General features: G+C 42.5%; 1 protein-coding gene across 1 annotated transcript; it reads right to left on the reverse strand.

The window, feature by feature from the left end:
* Positions 1-4,692: 4,692 nt before the first annotated feature.
* klf2a (Kruppel like factor 2a) lies at positions 4,693-7,386 on the reverse strand. Its single transcript, XM_060940503.1, has 3 exons — positions 7,127-7,386; positions 5,640-6,552; positions 4,693-5,532 (listed from the first exon to the last, which is right to left on the reverse strand). The coding sequence occupies exons 1-3, from the start codon at positions 7,196-7,198 to the stop codon at positions 5,357-5,359; spliced, it is 1,161 nt and encodes a 386-aa protein (XP_060796486.1). The 5' UTR covers positions 7,199-7,386; the 3' UTR covers positions 4,693-5,356.
* Between the last annotated feature and the right edge of the window lie 13,044 nt (positions 7,387-20,430).

A 20,430-nucleotide genomic window follows, 5' to 3' on the forward strand; every position in this document is an offset into this window, starting at 1 on the left:
TGTAAAGCGAGTTTTACTCGCTAATGGGAACCAGATGGATTATCTTTGTCTCTCAGGCATGGAGACTATTGTCTTGTGCTCACTGCTCAGGTGTGCATGGTAAAAATGTGCAGAACAGGTAGATCCTGATGGTGTAATCACCATCTAGGCAAGATTTAATAGCTTGACTCTCCCTGGCTTATACTGCATTAGAAGACTGATTCTAAAATGCAGGAGATGAAGGATCACTGCAAACTCGGTGCTCTGGGTAGCATAAATTACCAAAAATTTAAAGTCAAGAAGGTGAAGCTGGATCTGATCCAAGACCACCCATAATCTTAGCCCATGAGACACTACAACAGGGAACAACACACTTCTTCAGCCTGAGTTAGCTCTTTCCCCAGGACTTCACTTGGGTTTGTGGACTAGAATCAGGTCCAGACTTCAAGCCCCAGACTTTTGGGTTATCTCTTCTCAAGGTAGGAGGAGTTGGATAATATCCATATGCCATCCCCTGGACATATGGTTCATCTCTGTCCCAGGTATGAGGAGTTGGATCAGGTCCAGCCTCCATTCTCTGGACATTTGGTTCACCTCTACAAGGAGTTGGATCACATCTGACTCTTCTCACTGGACTTTTGATTCAATTTCTCCTAGGTATGAAGAGTTGGATCAGATTCAGACTCCACCTCTTGGACTTTTGGTTCAACTTCACCCAGGTATGAAGGGTTGGATCAGATCTGGAGCTTTTGGTTCTGCAAGCGAAGGGTACTTGCAACAATTCCCAGGCTGCTCGTGGGAGATTGCAGTGGTGTTCCAGCAGGTGGCAAACTCATCCTGCGGCATTCCAACATTCTCAAGAGCCTTACATCTGTGTATACAGACAAATGAGTTCAGCTCATTCCATCCATGCCAAAGATTCCGATGTAGAAACCAACAGAAAATGCATTCTTACTTTCCATAAAGAAAAAGAAACAGCTCTCTCATGGTGCAGGTTAAAGCTTTTAGGATTCAGTTGCTTGGCAAATGGCATTTCACCACTGACAATCCTCGGCTGGTTCAGTATTTGAGATATGCATTGTACCATTTCAGAATGTGGAGAAAAGTTTTTCAGATGGCATCAATAATGGTGTAGTATTAACTCCAGCAGGCACCTGTACGTCTACAAGGTGTGATTAATATGATTTTAGAATGGGATTTACGTTACAGTTCATGGAAGCTGATCTCTTCATTTTAGTACCACTCATTCACTACTATTCCTTACATACGGTACATCTTTCAGACAAACAGCTACCATGGGCTTAACACATTTACTCATTTTTTTTTTTCATTGTGTCTTTAGAAAGCATCATTGCTGCCAAAGCCTGGCTTCCATCTCTTTGTTGGATGCTGGGAACTCAGAGAACAGATGAATATTTCACTCTTCTTTTACTAATTTTTGGGAAGAATCTTGGTAAAGGCTAGATGGTTTCAGACTACTGACTTTCTTGCATTGTTATAGTCGAGTCACTAAACCTCAAGTCCGAGTCCAGTCTCAAGTCCCCGGTGTTCAAGTCCAAGTCATTAAAGAAAATTTCAAGTTAAGTCTGAGTCGAGTCCGAGAACAAGACTCCAACTGCACCGTTTGACGGTGGCTGTTGCAGCCTTTATGTGAAAGCGTCTCCGCTACTGTGTTGGACTAACGTTGCTGCTTGACTGCCCCATTTTAGTTAATAGGCTACAGATAAAAAGCTTGTTCATTGCTCAACAAGCCCCGCCCACTATCAACAGGGTAAATAACATGAGCGAGGGTTAACACTAGCTAGTTCATCGCTCAGCAAGCCCTGCTATCAACAGAGCAATGAGCATAACATCTCATCTCATCTCATTATCTGTAGCCGCTTTATCCTTCTACAGGGTCGCAGGCAAGCTGGAGCCTATCCCAGCTGACTACGGGCGAAAGGCGGGGTACACCCTGGACAAGTCGCCAGGTCATCACAGGGCTGAGCATAACATGTCACTGACTTCTCTGGGTGGAGTCTTACCAAATGATGATTGAAGTTCGAGGTTGTCCCCGTTGTCTCCTCAATAGTTCTTCTACATATCGAACACATAGCCGTGCATTTTTTCCCCACTGCACGAGAAGTCTGTATAAGCAAAGCGGACAATCCTAGGGGTTTCTCTCCAGGCATTTTAGTGCCATTAACATTAGTTTGTTCATGAACATGACGTATGAACAGGCGAATGTGCATTCTCTTGCATGAAATTAGTATAAAAATTAACGTAGATATAAACATGCCAAATTATTATGGCATGTTACAAAAATAAAGAAAAAGTCAGAGTCCTTGCCTCCAATTTACGAGTCCGAATGCAGTTAATGCACGAGTCCAAGTCAAGTCACGAGTCCAAGTCAAGTCACAAGTCCTTAAAATTAGGGCACGAGTCGGACTCGAGTACTACAAGCCTGCTTTCTTGTAGCCCATAATTTTTTTTTTTTTTATTATTCATAACATTCTCTGTTACAAAGCTCAGACACTGGAAACTCCTTCTATGGACCCTTTTCAGTCACGTGACCTTTGTAAACGCGACCGCCATTTTGGACATGTAGTGGACTTCGGCTCGAATCAGTTTGAATGCGAGGAAGGCGACAAACGAAAAACATAAAAGAAAAAGGAGCGAGATGCAGAAAACACCTTCACTATCCAGCGACGTAGGGCATTTACAGGGCGAGCAGAGGGAGAGGTATTTGCAAAAATTGAGGTTAGCAGGCTTAGAGAACGACGTTTACCTGCTTCCACCAGGATTGTTCACTGACGTACGGAAGTACACGAAGCCCTCATCTTTACCTGACTTCGGCCCACATGATCTGTATACCTATGTTGTTAAAAACCCATCGCCATACACATACACGCCAACGTCCGAGGTTCCGGAGCGCGCTCCGGCTTGCTCCCGGAGTGCTCCGGCCGAGGTTCCGGAGGGCGCTCCGGCTTGCTCCCGGAGTGCTCCGGCCGAGGTTCCGGAGCGCGCTCCGGCTTGCTCCGGAGCAAGCCGGCGCGCGCTGCTTAATTTGAGGGGAACCTCGGCCGGAGCACTCCGGGAGCAAGCCGGCGCGCGCTGCTTAATTTGAGGGAGAGCAAGCCGGCGCGCGCTGCTTAATTTGATGGAGAGCAAGCCGGCGCGCGCTCCGGAACCTCGGACATCGGCTCCGGCAGCTATTTACACTGGATCCGGTGTAAATAGCTGCCGGATCATAATTACAGTAAACTAGTAAATACAGTAAAGGAAAAACTTGAGACTGAAAGGTTTTAACAGTCATCCAAATGACTGAACGTAAACATTGCTACAGTAACATACCAGCTACTTGTTGACATTAGCTAGTCAACAATAGCTACTACAGAAGAACAAAGAGGTTACAATGGGTTATTTTAGCCTATTTGGTTACACACTCGCCGCCACAGAATGTTAACAGCAATGTAATGCCTTTTCTGGCTAATTTTATTCGTCTTACCTCCAACAAAGTGGTCACTACACAAGCGTTGATATGCCGAGGGCTGCCAATCTGTTAATGGCCGCTATCCATCTTCTCCGTCGGGATCTGATAAAATGATAACCCTTGCCTTGTTTGTTGATGGTTACTACATCCAGGTGCACAGCAATATAGTGGCATGATGGAAGTCTTGCTGAAAGTAAAAACTTTCTTTGCTGCCGTTCCTCAATGTTGGCTGTGGTAAACTACTGGTAGTACACGTCCAAAATGGCGGCCGCGTTTGTCGTGACGTCACGTGAAAAGGGTCCATAAATGTGAAATAAATGTGTCTTCACAGGAAACTTCATCATATCAACAAATAATGCTAATTGTTAAACTGGCGTGATGTAATCCACACTTGTCATACACACTTCTCACCTTGCTGTTAAACTTTTACAAGTCATACTGTATCCTGATTATCTGACCAGATGTGTAGAGGTTAATTTGCACAGTATGTTCCTCATAATAAATAAGAGCGATCCAAATTAACAGTTTTACTCCCGAACTGAAAAAAGTGATCTGAAAACCTGAAAGTGATATGAGAGGGTTTTTCTGTTTTGCCTTTTTGAATATGTCAGTCTCAATTCCTCTTTTATATCAAAATAACACCTCAATCTCAAATCTGACACATCTCGTTATCTTGTCATGATGCAGCTCTGGTGATGATGTGAACTTGCTCTTTCAAACAAAAACAAACACAACTCTGGACACACTGCCACTGAGTGAGTTGTATTTGATGGATAAGATAAGATTGGTTTTCTTTTCCATTTTAAAACGAAAGTGTTTTAATGGTCCCTGTTATGTTTCTTAATAATCGAGATGCTTGTGGGATTTCTTATTTTGACTTTTTTTCTTATACATTGTGTTTATCTTGAGAAACCTTTGTAAAAAAAAGAATCTGAAATGGGTTATGAACCAGCCAGAATCCAGTTCAAGCTAAAATCTGAGGTTGAGGGTTAAGGGTCATGAACTCACATTTACCTCTAATACTAACATGACTTAAGCATCTTGACTAGAACAGACTTCGATCCAGCCAAGTCTCCGCACAGAAAACTGGCCTTGCTCAAAGCTCACTTATTCAAGTAGCAACTCAATAACTGCAGAAATCTTGCGTTTTGAAACCTTATGTAATACCAGAGAATATGAATAATTATTGAAAGAAATTATCTCCCACTGATGATATCACACAGTACACCCAACACAACATGTAGAATCACAGTCAAGTTTAATATGTACAGTAAATACACTATTTACAATCACATAAATTATGTACAAGTCAAAAGACTTTGTCCCAAAACAGTTCAAATTTGTAGCCCTTGTCATATCATGTTGAACATGGGGACAGTTTGTGATACAATTTTAAAATACTCATAAACCATAAAAATAAAAAAGACCCTGATTTAAAGGTTAATATACAAATATACTGTCCAAAACATTCAGTTTTCACATGGCTTGAGTGGCAGTTTTAAAAAATAAAAACATTGTCTGAAAGCTTTTTTTTTTTACATATAAGGAAATTTTATGGCACTTGAGATGTCTAGTCTAGATGTAATTTATTCAAAAATAATAATAATAATAATAAAGGCACGATCGTGACGTGAGAGGCACATCATGTTGGCATCATGTTTCTACTGATTCCAGTTGCGTCAGAGTTGTGCAGGTCCAGCCTACTTGTTCTTACAAGTGGTTCTGCGTGTATTTTTAATTCTTTGACAAATCTCTTATTAAAAAAAAGTAGTACCAGCTACATCATGAGGAAAAAAATGGTTGCATAGCATTCAGTACAATGTCCAGTCTATAGAGGTTCTCAAGAAACTTGGAGTGAGATTGGATTGGATTGAGACTTGCATTAGTCCATGTTCAGTCCGGTTTCTACATGTGGCGCTTCATGTGCAGAGCGAGATGGTCGGATCTGGAGAAGGCACGCTCGCAGAGGTGACACTGGAAGGGTCGGTGGCCAGTGTGTTTCCGGAAATGACGAGTCAATTCATCAGAGCGGGCAAACTTCCAACCGCAACCTTCCCAACTGCAGTGATACGGCTTCTCGCCTGCCAAAGCAAATTGTACAACGTTTAGATATTCTCAGGATATTTCACCTTGGAATCAGTTAAATGCTGACAATAAGTTACTACATGCTAATTACACGCAATCTTACCTGTGTGTGTCCTTTGGTGCGCCTTCAGGTGTGAGCTCTTGGTGTAAGTTTTGCCACATCCAGCATAAGTGCAGGTATGAGTTGCCGTCCTCTTCCTCGGCCACGTGCGTCTCCCCCTCTTTGGTTTGGCATCCAGCTCTAATGGGGAGGAAGGTGGTGTAAGGAGAACCCTCTGTCCTCCATTTGGCACTGTCATGGTGTCGAAGCGAGGTGGTGCGCTTTGATACGGGAGCTGTATGTGTGTGGGGGCGTGGCATGCATAGCTCTGTGAATACGCCACTGAGTGGCACAGCTGGCTCTGAGCATCTGTGTTAAGCGCGTTGATCTCGGCTGGGCTCAGAGGCGGCGTCATGCTCCCGGAACCCTGAGGCGAATGAGCAAGCAGAGGCTGTTCATAAGCCCTCATGCAAGAACTGTCGCTCTCTCGTTTAATTTTAGGCACCATGCCCACTACAGGTCCGTAACCATCCATACGTGGCTCCACTTTGATGTGCTCTGTGATGTCCTGATTATTGGAGAATGCCGACCGGACCAGGAATCTTCCCTGGACAACGGTGTTGCTGTTAGGAGGAGGAGGAGGAGGTGGGCAGTACGTATCCACCTCCGGACGCAGGAGCTCGGCCATCAGACTGATGCCGTAAGGTGGTGGAGAGGTGTTCATCTCGGGCACTGGGTACACTGTAGAAGGAGCTGATGTGTACACGTTTCTGCACTCCTGCATCCTGTAGTCGTTTGCCACACTCATGCCTTGCGCCGAGAGGCTCTCTGACCCTGCCGTGTTGGCCAAAATAAACTCCAAGTCCAGGTACTTGTCAAGCTCTTCATCATCGCCTCTAACAATGGCATCCATGCTCTGAGACAGATCAGCCAAGCAGCTGGACAGCATGGACCTGTCCAAGTCATCCTTCCATCTCTGCAACAATAACAGCAGGATTTAGCTTGATTTTGCACTTGACCCAATTCCTCACGTGAAAGACTTTTTTTTTCTTTTTCTTCCAAATATTAAAATATGAATTTGTAATTCATGCTTGGATTTTTTTTGAACTTCTGAAAGTTGTTCAGAGGATAAAAGAGTTTGCAAGTAGTAGCCGGTTATTCTAATACATTAACAAACTATTTGTGCACGACGTGATTTAAAAAAATTGTCTTTATTTTCTGATTGGAATAAATAAGAAATATATTTGTGAAACAGAAGACATGAAATATATTTGCTGGTTCAAATCGTTCGTTCGGATTCTGTCGGAAGCGCCATGCATAACGTGTATAAATGATCTGAATCCATCCTGTCCTCTTTGTCTGAGATTTTTCGTTGCCAAAATGCAGAATTGGGATGGATCCCAACACGTGAGTGAATTTAAACGCACAGTTCTGACGCGTGTTCAGTGTCGCGCGTGGGATCTGTGCGTTCCACTCACTCAGGTGTTCGGGTTCATGAAATCACTCTTTTCCACTAATCTTCACCAACACACCTGAAACTCCATACTCACGTTTTCCCAGCATTTTTCCTTCTGTGCGGAAAAAGTTGAAATGGATGGCAAAATGGTCCCGCTTAAAGCCATGTCCGGTCAATTCAGGGGAAAAAAAAAACGAATTAAAAAAAATATTTCGTTCTCAAGGCTGCTCGAGCTTGAAGAGTGAGCAGCCGTGATCTGTGCACCAACACTCAGTGTACGTGTGTGTCTGAGTTAAATAAAATAAAATCTCCAGCTCTCTCTCTCTCTCTCTCTCTCCCTCTCGCTCTCTCTGTGTCTCTCTATGAAGCTGCTTTGCACATAAATACCACAGCGCGAGCTCAGCGCCGACCAATTGCGCGAGGCGGAGGAAATAACGCAGCGGCCGGCCCTAATTTTAGCTCCGGTATATATAGGCGGACTTTCTAGTCAGAGCTCGGAGCTGCTCTAGAAAGTCAAGAGTGGGAGTTTAACGCGGTTTACAAACTCATCATTTACACGCTTTTATTAAACAGACATGAGTGTTTTGCTGGGAAATACACCACTCATATTTTTCATATAATATAATTACATACGGGACATTGAGTGACATATTTAAATAATATCGGCTGGTGGTGAGTGGTATATCAGATATATTCCATTCAGCTAGCATGATACTGAACGAGTCGAAGATGAGTTCAGTATCATGCTAGCAGAAAAAGAAATATATATTATTTACCAGCTGGGAGGTCCGTATCGTGAAATACCGTGACCGAGGTCTTGAAAATACTGACGGAGGCCTCTTAAAGTCAGTCCGTATCGTGAAATACCGTGACCGAGGTCTTGAAAATACTGACCGAGGCCTCTTAAGGTCACGAGGCCTCTTGAGGTCAGTCCGTATCATGAAATACCATTACTGAGGTCTTGAAAATACTGACCGAGGCCTCTTAAGGTCAGTCTGTATCGTGAAATACCGTGACCGAGGTCTTGAAAATACTGACTGAGCCTTCTTAAGGTCAGTCCGTATCGTGAAACACCATGACCAAGGTCTTGAAAATACTGACCAAGGCCTCTTAAGGTCGGTTCGTATCATGAAATACCGTGACCGAGGTCTTGAAAACACTGACCGAGGCCTCTTAAGGTCAGTCCGTATCGTGAAACACTATGACCAAGGTCTTGAAAATACTGACCGAGGCCTCTTAAGGTCGGTCCGTATCATGAAATACCGTGACTGAGGTCTCTCAAGGTCGGTCCATATCATGAAATACCATGACCAAGGTCTTGAAAATACTGACCGAGGCCTCTTAAGGTCAGTCTGTATCATGAAATACCGTGACTGAAGTCTCTCAAGGTCGGTCCATATCATGAAATACCATGACCAAGGTCTTGAAAATACTGACCGAGGCCTCTTAAGGTGGGTCCGTATAGGGAAATACCGTGACTGAGGTCTTGAAAATACTGACTGAGGCCTCTTCAGGTTGGTCCATATCGTGAAATACCGTGACTGAGGTCTCAAATACTGAGGCCTCTTAAGGTCAGTCCGTATCGTGAAATACCGTGACCGAGGTCTTGAAAATACTGACCGAGTCCTCTTAAGGTCACGAGGCCTCTTAAGGTCAGTCCGTATCATGAAATACTGTGACCGAGGTCTTGAAAATACTGACCGAGGCCTCTTAAGGTCACGAGGCCTCTTAAGGTCAGTCCGTATCGTGAAATACCGTAACCGAGGTCTTGAAAATACTGACCGAGGCCTCTTAAGGTCATGAGGCCTCTTAAGGTCAGTCCGTATCATGAAATACTGTGACCGAGGTCTTGAAAATACTGACCGAGGCCTCTTAAGGTCACGAGGCCTCTTAAGGTCAGTCCGTATCGTGAAATACCATGACCGAGGTCTTGAAAATACTGACCGAGGCCTCTTAAGGTCAGTCTGTATCATGAAATACCGTGACTGAGGTCTCTCAAGGTCGGTCCATATTATGAAATACCATGACCAAGGTCTTGAAAATACTGACCGAGGCCTCTTAAGGTCGGTCCGTATCAGGAAATACCGTGACCGAGGCCTTGAAAATACTGACCGAGGCCTCTTAAGGTTGGTCCATATCGTGAAATACCATGACTGAGGTCTCGAAAATACTGAGGCCTCTTAAGGTCAGTCCGTATTGTGAAATACCGTGACCGAGGTCTTGAAAATACTGACCGAGGCCTCTTAAGGTCAGTCCGTATCATGAAATACCGTGACCGAGGTCTTGAAAATACTGACCAGTATTTTCCAGACCGCGGTCATGGTATTTCACGATACGGACCGACCTTAAGCTGGCAAATAATATATATTTGTTTTGTTTTTTTTTACCAAATTCTAACAGAAAATGAGAGCACCCGAAAGGGAAACCATATTTAGAACATACCTGATACTAGCTCGTTTTCGGCTTTCTCCTGAAATGTTTTCTTTTATTTCGTCTTTATCAGGGAAGTAAAACTCGATTTCGCTGTGAACACTGTCATTATCGCTATCCATGCTGTAAAATTAATGCTATTATATTGAGAAATGTGAAAATTAATGTTGACAAAAAATTGCTACTATGTTTGTTGTTGTGAACGAGTGAGTCGCCAAAGGTCCATAACCGAGGTCCAGATTGTAGGATTCCGGACCGCTCGCGAGCCAATCAGAGTGCACGATTTGATGGAAACCGGACCGCAAAAAAAAAAAATGTAATAATATTGGCTGGCGTTGAGTGATCTATCAGATATATTCCATTCAGCTAGCATGATACTGAACGAGTCAAAGATGTGTTCAGTATCATGCTAGCGGAAGAAGAAATATATATTATTTACTAGCTGAGAGGTACGTATCGTGAAATACCGTGACAGAGGTCTTGAAAATACTCATGCTAGCAGAAGAAGAAGAAGAAGAAGCGGTCTTTTTATTTTTCACATTCACACTCAAGCACAGTGAAATAAATGACTTGCAACCACGTGATCAAAATGTGCTACGTCATGTGCGTCCGCCATGATGGTGGATATACAAAGCAATTAGGATGGCAACCACTGAAAGCGTCTCTGTAAACAATGCTGAATTTTCTCAGTATTCTGAATAGTTGAGCGAAGATTCGATACAAAGAGAAGATAGATATGTGCGGTTTTGACCCATATTATTTAAAAAAGTCAGACTTTTCTGAAGATAAGACGCTTCTACCGACCATCAAGTACCCAGACATCACATTCTATCTGGTTTGGCTGCCGAAGAATCAAGTCCAACCTTGAACAAAACATAGCCCATTTTCTGAGCGGGTGCCCAGTCTGGATTGTTTCCATCGTATAATTTTGCTGGCACTCCTAGAAGCGAAACGGTAATACACGTGTTAAAATTATAACAATGACCGAGTGAACCACAACAAGAGAGCGCTTGTTTTATAGCAAAATTCTAGCAACACGAAATAAAATTCTTCCATGATATAATTGAGAAAGCTTTTGCATCTCACCTGAGATAAAATGATTACGGCAAACACCAGCTGTTGGTTTTAGCCTCTGTTAGATCAGCCCTGCTGATGTTGTTCAGCCTCACTCGTCTCCTCTCTGTACTAAGCCTCAGAGTTTCCTTGCTCTTTTTCCGAATCATGGACGGAATTTAAAAAAATCAGAACGTGCCACGGTCACGAGTACTGTTGTGACCACAACCATATACAGCACAAAGATATGGCAGAGCTAAAAGAATGCTTAAAGCAGTGGAAAAACAAAGAGAGTTGCGCACGTGTGACTATGCTTTGTATGGAATATTACTTGATCCCACATTTGTATATCCACCAACATGGCTGACATCCGGGTTTCTATTTTGCTTTGACGTCACTTGCAAGTCAAGGATTCGTCCTCTGCATTTAACCCATCTGAAGCAATGAACACATGCATGCACACACACACACACAAGTGAGCAATGAACATGCACACATACCCAGAACAGTGGGGAGCTATGCTGCAGCACGCGGGAGCATTTGGGGGGTTAGGTACCTTGCTCAAGGGCACGTCAACCCAAGGCCGCCCCATGTTAATCTAACTGCATGTCTTTGGACTGTGGGCAGCACTCAGAGGAAACCCACACAGACATGGGGAGAACATGCAAACTCCACACAGAAAGTTCCCTGTCGGTCGCTGGGCTCAAACCCAGAGCCTTCTTGCTATGAGGCGACAGTGCTGACCACTACACCACCGTGCCACCCAATTATATTCCTGAATGGAATATATCTTATATACCATGAAAAAAGCCAGCCAATATTATTATTATTTTTATTATTATACATACACACTCTCTTTTCCAGTTTTTTGATGTCCATTGGTATGTTTATCTCTTCTAAACAGAGGGGAACCATCAGAGCCTTCTCGGCCCAAACATATCAGCATTCTTGAAAGCCTCTAGCTTACCAATGAGTTGGTACCGTTAGCGCATTAGTGAAGTCACCTTCCAGCTGGTGTAGCGTTCATCAGTAATGTTAGCAAATGCTAATAAAGTGGTCAAGCCAGTGCTATCAAGAGCAAGCAGCACAGGCTAACAACCGAGAAACTAAGATTTCTGTCTCCAGACTCTTCTTCCACGCATGTGCACCACAATATTTTTCACTCATACTTAAGTATTCATTTCCCTGTCTAATTTACTTAGTTACTTTTAAAATCAACATCGACAACTACGCACCCCTTACGAAAATCTACCATGGTTTTATGTAGTAACCATGGTTATACTATGATTTTTATGTAGTAACCATGGTATCTCATGGTTATTCTAAGTACTATGAACCAACCATAGTATTACTATGGTTCATCCATGGTAGTAACCATGGTTCTACTATGGTATTTCATGGTGATTCTAAGTACTATGAACCAACCATAGCATTACTGTGGTTTATCCATAGTACTGCAATAGCTGTGGTAGCATCATAGTTGTATGTGTAATAGGTCATAGTAACTATGAAATTAGTTTAAAAAGGGATAGTATGGTTTTTAAAAGGATGCACTAACTGTAGTATTACCATGCTTTCGTCCAACAGTCAATGCTGTAGAGAAGGATCTCGAGTAACAGCCCAGATACATTAACATTTACCATAGTGAAACCATGGTTAAATCATGGTTAAACCATAGTCATGAACCATGGTTTTCATGGGTACCCAAAAAAACCATGAAAACCATGAATAACTATAAACCATGGTAAAACCATGGTTAGTTTTCATAGTAAAACCATGGTTAATTTTTGTAAGGGACAGCAGAGCTACCTGGCAGCTTGCTGCTAATCCCTTGCAAAACCCTTTGCCCTGTTGCTTTTTTGGTGTGTCTGGCTAAGTTTTGGCTGAGCTGAAGTCTCAGCTCGAATAGTAACGGTTTGCCACTGCTTGTAAATATGCGTGAAGACTATCTAATGAGGCGGCACGGTGGTGTAGTGGTTAGCGCTGTCGCCTCACAGCAAGAAGGTCCTGGGTTCGAGCCCCGGGGCCGGCGAGGGCCTTTCTGTGTGGAGTTTGCATGTTCTCCCCGTGTCCGCGTGGGTTTCCTCCGGGTGCTCCGGTTTCCCCCACAGTCCAAAGACATGCAGGTTAGGTTAAATGGTGACTCTAAATTGAGCGTAGGTGTGAATGTGAGTGTGAATGGTTGTCTGTGTCTATGTGTCAGCCCTGTGATGACCTGGCGACTTGTCCAGGGTGTACCCCGCCTTTCGCCCGTAGTCAGCTGGGATAGGCTCCAGCTTGCCTGCGACCCTGTAGAAGGATAAAGCGGCTAGAGATAATGAGATGAGATGAGATGACTATCTAATGAAGTTTTGGTAGCCTTTCAGGTGTTCAGTGCATCTTTCTCTTTCCTGGCGAACAAAGAAATGATTCTGCACATGTACAGCAGAAAACTTTCTCAATGAATATTCGCATCAGCTCCAACATGTGACATCTTGTCTTGACAACCATGAAATATTGTAAACCATATTCAACACTCATTCTCCACTGGGTAGAGTGACGTAATACATGTAGGATAAGCAATATGCTAACAATATTACATGCTATCAAACCAAGTGAATGAAACCTGCAAGAAGGGAATAGAATACATGTTTTTATTCCATGGAAAAAGTGTCCTGTATGTATAATAATTTCCTGATATTTAACTCCAATGACGTCACTCCCAGTGTTTTCCTACTGACTAGACTTGTTCACTTTGCTCACTCGTGATATATCCATTTACCACTTGAAAATAAACTTCATATCTTCATGCAACCATGTAATATCATATATAAATGAGGGCGGCACGGTGGTGTAGTGGTTAGCGCTGTCGCCTCACAGCAAGAAGGTCCGGGTTCGAGCCCCGTGGCCGACGAGAGCCTTTCTGTGTGGAGTTTGCATGTTCTCTCCGTGTCCGTTTGGGTTTCCTCCGGGTGCTCCGGTTTCCCCCACAGTCCAAAGACATGCAGGATAGGTTAACTGGTGACTCTAAATTGACCGTAGGTGTGAATGTGAGTGTGAATGGTTGTCTGTGTCTATGTGTCAGCCCTGTGATGAACTGGCGACTTGTCCAGGGTGTGCCCCGCCTTTCGCCCGTAGTCAGCTGGGATAGGCTCCAGCTTGCCTGCGACCCTGTAGAACAGGATAAAGCGGCTAGAGATAATGAGATGAGAGATGAGATTCTATAAATGAACTACAGCTGCACATTTTTTTTATATTGGTGAATAAATGTGTTGTGAACCATTAGTGACTGCTTAAAATGTGCTTTGAGACTGTAAGCAATATAATCATCATCATCATCATTATTATTATCTTACTGGGGATGCATCAATACCAACACTAGTATCGGGTCTCACTCCAGTACTGTGCTCCTTCTGATTCACATTCAATATTATGTGATTGTTACTGTGCTTTGCCACACTAATGAACATAATGACACAAAATGTCAGCAATCTGGACATATTTCACAATTAGCACGAACCATTGACTGTAAAAAACATGGCCAGTGTGGCTCCATGCCCTTCCATTCTGTAGAAATGAAGCCAAAATTCCTCCGCCATGTCAGTCAAATTTGCAGCCAGATTCTGTGCAGTAAAAATGAGGCTCTAAGTCAGGTACACCTGATCTGGTAACTCCATCCCCTTCTCCCAATACCAAGGTCCAGTGCATCAAAATGGTTAGCTTTAACAGTTGAAATGATAAAACAATGATAGGTTAGTCTAGGTTATTTGACTAACTCGACTACAAACTCAGCTATTCCATGTAATGAACAGAAAACTCGTCTCTTCCAACCAAAGCTGTCAATCACTTCCTTCCCAATTGTATCCATGCCTTCTTACGATATCACAGAATAACATTTTAAAAACTATGTTCCGGGGGAAATTAATAAATAAACTGCAGAAATCAGCATTGGGAAAAGTAACTGTTTGAATTAGACACTGTAGATGGAAAGACAGCTTAGATGAGAAAAGGTACATGAAATATTGTCACTGAAATCTATGGAGATGGACAGTGTGGTGCTACACTTCAAGCTAGCAGGGGCGCTACACCTGGGGTTGCGTCACTTTTTAGAAACCTTACACTTTACATGTTTTTTTTTTTTTTTACAGCCACTGATACAAACGTATGATAATGTAAACAGTGTCTTCTTATAATACAAGTGGTAAAACTCACCACAGTGAATTCATATGCTAAAAGCAAACACTATCTAAATGAGAAGACTGTCTACGGTGCAATGCTGGGCGAGTGAAGAAAAACAAAAACACAGGCAAGGAATCTGGAGGAACCTGCAGGTAACACATGAGTTTCACCCATGTTTGATTGCTTGCAATTTACTTATGTGTCTTTTGTGTTCTTTCAGGGAGAAGCCAGTAACTAGAGAGAGAGCGAGAGAGCTGAGCCACCCAGCGCAAAGATCAGAAAGAAATAAACTCACTGAAAAGTGATCTCATCTCTCATCTCATTATCTCTAGCCGCTTTATCCTGTTCTACAGGGTCGCAGGCAAGCTGGAGCCTATCCCAGCTGACTACGGGCGAAAGGCGGGGTACACCCTGGACAAGTCGCCAGGTCATCACAGGGCTGACACACAGACACAGACAACCATTCACACTCACATTCACACCTACGGTCAATTTAGAGTCACCAGTTAACCTAACCTGCATGTCTTTGGACTGTGGGGGAAACCAGAGCACCCGGAGGAAACGGACACGGGGAGAACATGCAAACTCCACACAGAAAGGCCCTCGTCGGCCATGGGGCTCGAACCCGGACCTTCTTGCTGTGAGGCGACAGCGCTAACCACTACACCACCGTGCCGCCCCCTGAAAAGTGATCTTTAAATTAAAAATAAAATAAGTTGAGTTGTTGTTGAGTTATTTGAGTTGTTGAGCCTTTTTCCCGTTTCCTCAGAGTGTTACATATATCTACAGTAGCAGTCAAAAGTTTGGACACCCCTACTCATTCATAGGTTTTTCTGTATTTTGACTATTTTCTACATTGTAGAACAATAGTGAAGACATCAAAACTATGAAATAACATATGGAACATATATGGAATTATGTGATTTAAAAAAGTGTTAAACACCCCCCCCCCCCCAAGAAAAAAAAAGTTTCCTATTTTAGATTAGAGTAGCCAGTGTTTACCTTGATGACGCTTTGCACGCTATTGTCATTATCTTAACCAGCTTCATGAGGGAGTCACCTGGAATGCTTTTCAATTAATAGCTGTGCCTCATCAAATGTTAATTAGTGCAATTTCTTGCCTTAATGCGTTTAGAGACTGTTTTGCATGAAACTCCAGGAGATCAGCAGTTATAGTAAAACTCAAACCAACATTCTGGCACCAGCATTCATATCACAGTCAAAATCACTGACATTACATTAGAAGTAATATTACTCAGAGGTAAAGCTGTAACTCAACAGTGTTTCTGACATCAAAAACTTATTTCTCAGTAACATGACAAACTTCAAGAGAGGGAAAAAAAAGACTGGTTAAGGAATGACTGTTTATAGCTGCTATAATGTGACTAAAAACACTACCTTGTTTCAAAGACATTAAAGTAACTATAAATGGATAAAACACATGTTCTTGACAAAAGGTCATTGAGTGTTTTATTCCTTACACACACACAAGAAATGGTATAAATTAGATGCTTACAGAGACCATAAAGTTTTCTTCACACAATATTATTTGTCATAGTGACTGTAATATTTTCAATTTTCCAATATTTAAAAGTAACATGCTTTTTGAATGACACACTGACTATAAAATAGTCCAAGTTATAACTTTTATGTTTTAAATAAATGTTAAACCACAAGACTGCATGAATCACAACAAAACTAGCCCAACTTGTGTCACTTTTTCCATCCGAACAAACAAATATCTGGCCACCCTGAAGGCCACGCCCCCTTCTACACAAATGAGTTAGACAAATGCAGAAACCAGAGATGATACCAATTTACACCTGTTTTACCACACACATAAAAGGCAGAAGTTAATTAAATATTGAAGACTTAGCTGTGCAGAAGAGGGTGTGTGTAAACTAAAACTAAGATGTTTAAAGGTTCTGACTGCAAAGTTGAATTCTGGGCAAAATGTTCTATTTCTATTGCTGTTGGAGTTTCGAGATGTTTCACTGCTGCACACAGCGTGTATCCTATGTGTAAATGTTTTGCCAAGATAAAATGCATCCCGCATTTTACAATTCCGGAGCTTGCCAAAGCACGTGAGCAGCAATGTCACGTGACCACAGTGGGGTGTGTTTGACCTACTTTTATCCAGAACAAGTCGGCATGGGTAAACATGGCAGACTCTGCTCTCCTGCCAACGAAAAGCCTGCCTAGTGAGCGCAACTGCAAGGTCGAGCAAGGTTAGATGAAATGGCATTTTTCTGGACAGATAACTAAATCATTCTAGCTAGTGCTTAGCCATACATGTCAACCTTTGGTCAATCAAACCTGCATAACCAACCTCCAAAATCCGTATTTCCCTTATAAAATCCTTATAAGATGCAAATTAAAATAATTTACCTAAAATTTGAATGATAATTAACAATGATGTATCCCAGTTACTTTTTATTCAATATTAATAACAATAAACCTTCAGAATGAATACAAAGCTCCAATGTTTGACAAAAACACAAAGTGTCACTCTAATGTTCTGAATTGTATTCCATGACAGCTTTTTTTAGCGGTCTGCACCAATACCTCACTAGGCTGCATGTCACAGCAAGTGTCTGTGTTGATCTTGCCGGAGTGCCCATTCAGAATCTTTTCAGTCGCTATTGAAAGTCGCTCAGGTGGAAATACGCTTTTCAAACAAAATGTTACTTCCCGGTTGGCGGGATTCTCGCAATGCGGTGTGCGCATGATCAAAAGTGGAATGAAGTCTCGCTACCACAAGATAGCGCGCGATTTCATAAGACTCTTTACTGGCTGTCTGTACTTTCTGTGGTGTACAGTACGTTTGTAAATGTTATGCGCTCTTTTATCATCGTGGGAATTGATTATAGCTCTCAATAAATATTGAAGTTTTTTTAAAGAATCCGTATAACTTTATTTGTACGCCCGTATACTACGTTTATTGACTCAAATCCGTATAAAATATGGACATTCCGTATAGGTTGACATGTATGGCTTAGCTATCTTAGTCTTAGAATGCGTGAGCTCGACTCCACAGTAGCGAGTGTGGAGTTATACACCTAATGTTTTGATCTTACAGAGGAAGAAACAATAATGCAAAAGCAGTAATAGAGAAAAGATATATTTGTCTTTTGTTTCACAGATCTATTCATGAATGTCAACCACAGATTACATACCTGCGACTCAAAACTCTTCGAGGTCGATGCAGAGTCACAATGTTTTCTGCACATCACCATCTTGGTGTGACATAGTTTCATAGTTATGCTAATCAGTTAAAGCTCCTCGTGTTCTGTTTCCGTATGGCCATACTGTTTACCTCAAGAGGGAGGAAAACTGTCCCAAAATGGAGAAATGTGACCCTCAGCACATCAAAATGATCACATCTTGTCTGCATGATATTGTTCTTGCGAGACATAGGAAAACGCCATGCACAATAAAAATTTTTTTGAAAATTTCAGACGACTTTGCAGTCACCTTTAATATCTTATGCTATGGCAATACCTCCTACCATTTTGTGTCCATTCTTTTAAAATTCATTTAAAATCTTTTTCCTCACAGGTTGCAGCTGCCGTTGGTCATGCAGTGCACTGAACCACTTAGTTTACATTAAGGCGTTTCATAAAAGTTTCATAAAAATTTAAAACAGACAAACACAACTGCCTGCCAATAAAATATTAGTTTAAAGTTTGTATGCAGTTCCATACGTGCAATATTTGTTTTGCAATAACAGTACAATACTTGTTCGTAAGGAAACGGCCCAAATATTTCCCCGCTATCTCTTAGTCTCTCCCTCGGATTGCGATTCGATTAGAGTTAAATTTGCATAAATAGAGGTGCTTGGAAAAGTAATGTCGTTGTGTTCAAACAGTATTGTAGGAGTTTTGGAAGTGATAAATTACCTTAAAGCATACCTCTGGACACATTGCTTAACAAACATTGATTAGCTGTCTTTATCTCCTCAGTTTAGTGATTCTCTTTAGTCTCTTTATGCTCACTGTGACGTTCCTTATTCTGTTTATTTTTGTTTTCACCTCATCAGTCATTAAGTGTTCCTTCTCTCACAAATTCTCACAGCATGCAACTGCCAAATTTATTGGCATCTTATTCACATCCAGCTCTTTGCAAAACACCATTATTTTAAACCATTAAAAGTCACGGGGTGATGAGTGGACCAACATCAGTGTCTTCTCTCTACAGATGATGAGCTACACTCACTGAGCACTTTATTAGGAACACCTGCACACCTACTCATTCTCTTATCAGCCAATCGTGAGACAGCAGTGCAATATATAACATCACGCAGAGATGGCCAACATCTTTGGGTAATGTTCACATCAACCAGAATGGAGGAAAATGTGATCTCAGTAGTTTTGATCATGGAATGATTGTTGGTATGGGCGGCACGGTGGTGTAGTGGTTAGCGCTGTCGCCTCACAGCAAGAAGGTCCTGGGTTCGAGCCCCGGGGCCGGCGAGGGCCTTTCTGTGTGGAGTTTGCATGTTCTCCCCGTGTCCGCGTGGGTTTCCTCCGGGTGCTCCGGTTTCCCCCACAGTCCAAAGACATGCAGGTTAGGTTAACTGGTGACTCTAAATTGACCGTAGGTGTGAATGTGAGTGTGAATGGTTGTCTGTGTCTATGTGTCAGCCCTGTGATGACCTGGCGACTTGTCCAGGGTGTACCCCGCCTTTCGCCCGTAGTCAGCTGGGATAGGCTCCAGCTTGCCTGCGACCCTGTAGAAGGATAAAGCGGCTAGAGATAATGTGATGTGTGATGTGTAATGATTGTTGGTGCCAGATGGGCTGGTTTGAACATATCTATAGCTGCTGATCTTCTGGGATTTTCACACACAAGTCTATGGAGTTTACCTAATGGTGCAATAAAGAAAAAACATCCAGTGAGCAGCAGTTTTGCGGGTGGAAACACCTTGTTGACAAGGGAGGTCAACAGAGAATGGCCAGACTGGTTTGAGATGACAGAAAGGCTACAGTAACTTGGATAACCACTCTGTACAATTGTGGTAAGCAGAAAAGCATCTCAGAATGCACAGGTCAAACCTTGAGGTGGATGGGCTACAACAGCAAAAGACCACATTGTGTTCCACTTCTGTCAGCCAAGAACAGGAAGCTGGGGCTGCAGTGGGCACAGGCTCACCAAAACTGGACAGTTGAAGACTGGAAAAACATAGTTTGGTCTGATTTCTGCTGAGACACAGACAGTAGGGTCAGAATCTGGTGCCAACATTATGAATCCGTGGACCCAACCTGCCTTGTGTCAGCAGTCTAGGCTGGTGGATGTGGTGTAATAGTGTATGGAATGTTTTTGTGGCATACTTTGGGCCCATTATCATTGCTTGAATTAGTATTAGTATAGTGATTAGTATCGCTAGAATGAGTATTGTTGCTGACCATGTGCATCCATTCATTACCACAATTTGCCCATCTTTTAATGGCTACTTCCAGCATGATAATGCACCATGTCACAAAGCAAAAGTTGTCTCAAACTGGTTTCATGAACATGACAATGAGTTAATGTTCTTCAGTGGCCTTCCCAGTCACTAGATCTGAATCCAGTAGAGCACCTTTGGGATGTGGTAGAATGGAAGATTCGCACAATGAAAGTGCACCTGAATGAGCCGCAGGAACTGCATTGATGCAAGCCCATCAACCAAATCTCAAAGGAATGTGTCTCACATCTTGTGGAATCCATGCTACGAACAATTGAGGCCATTTTGAGAGCAAAGCTAGGCCCTACTCAGTAT

The sequence above is a fragment of the Neoarius graeffei genome, chromosome 15 (assembly GCF_027579695.1).
Source record: "Neoarius graeffei isolate fNeoGra1 chromosome 15, fNeoGra1.pri, whole genome shotgun sequence".
Lineage (NCBI taxonomy): Eukaryota > Metazoa > Chordata > Actinopteri > Siluriformes > Ariidae > Neoarius > Neoarius graeffei.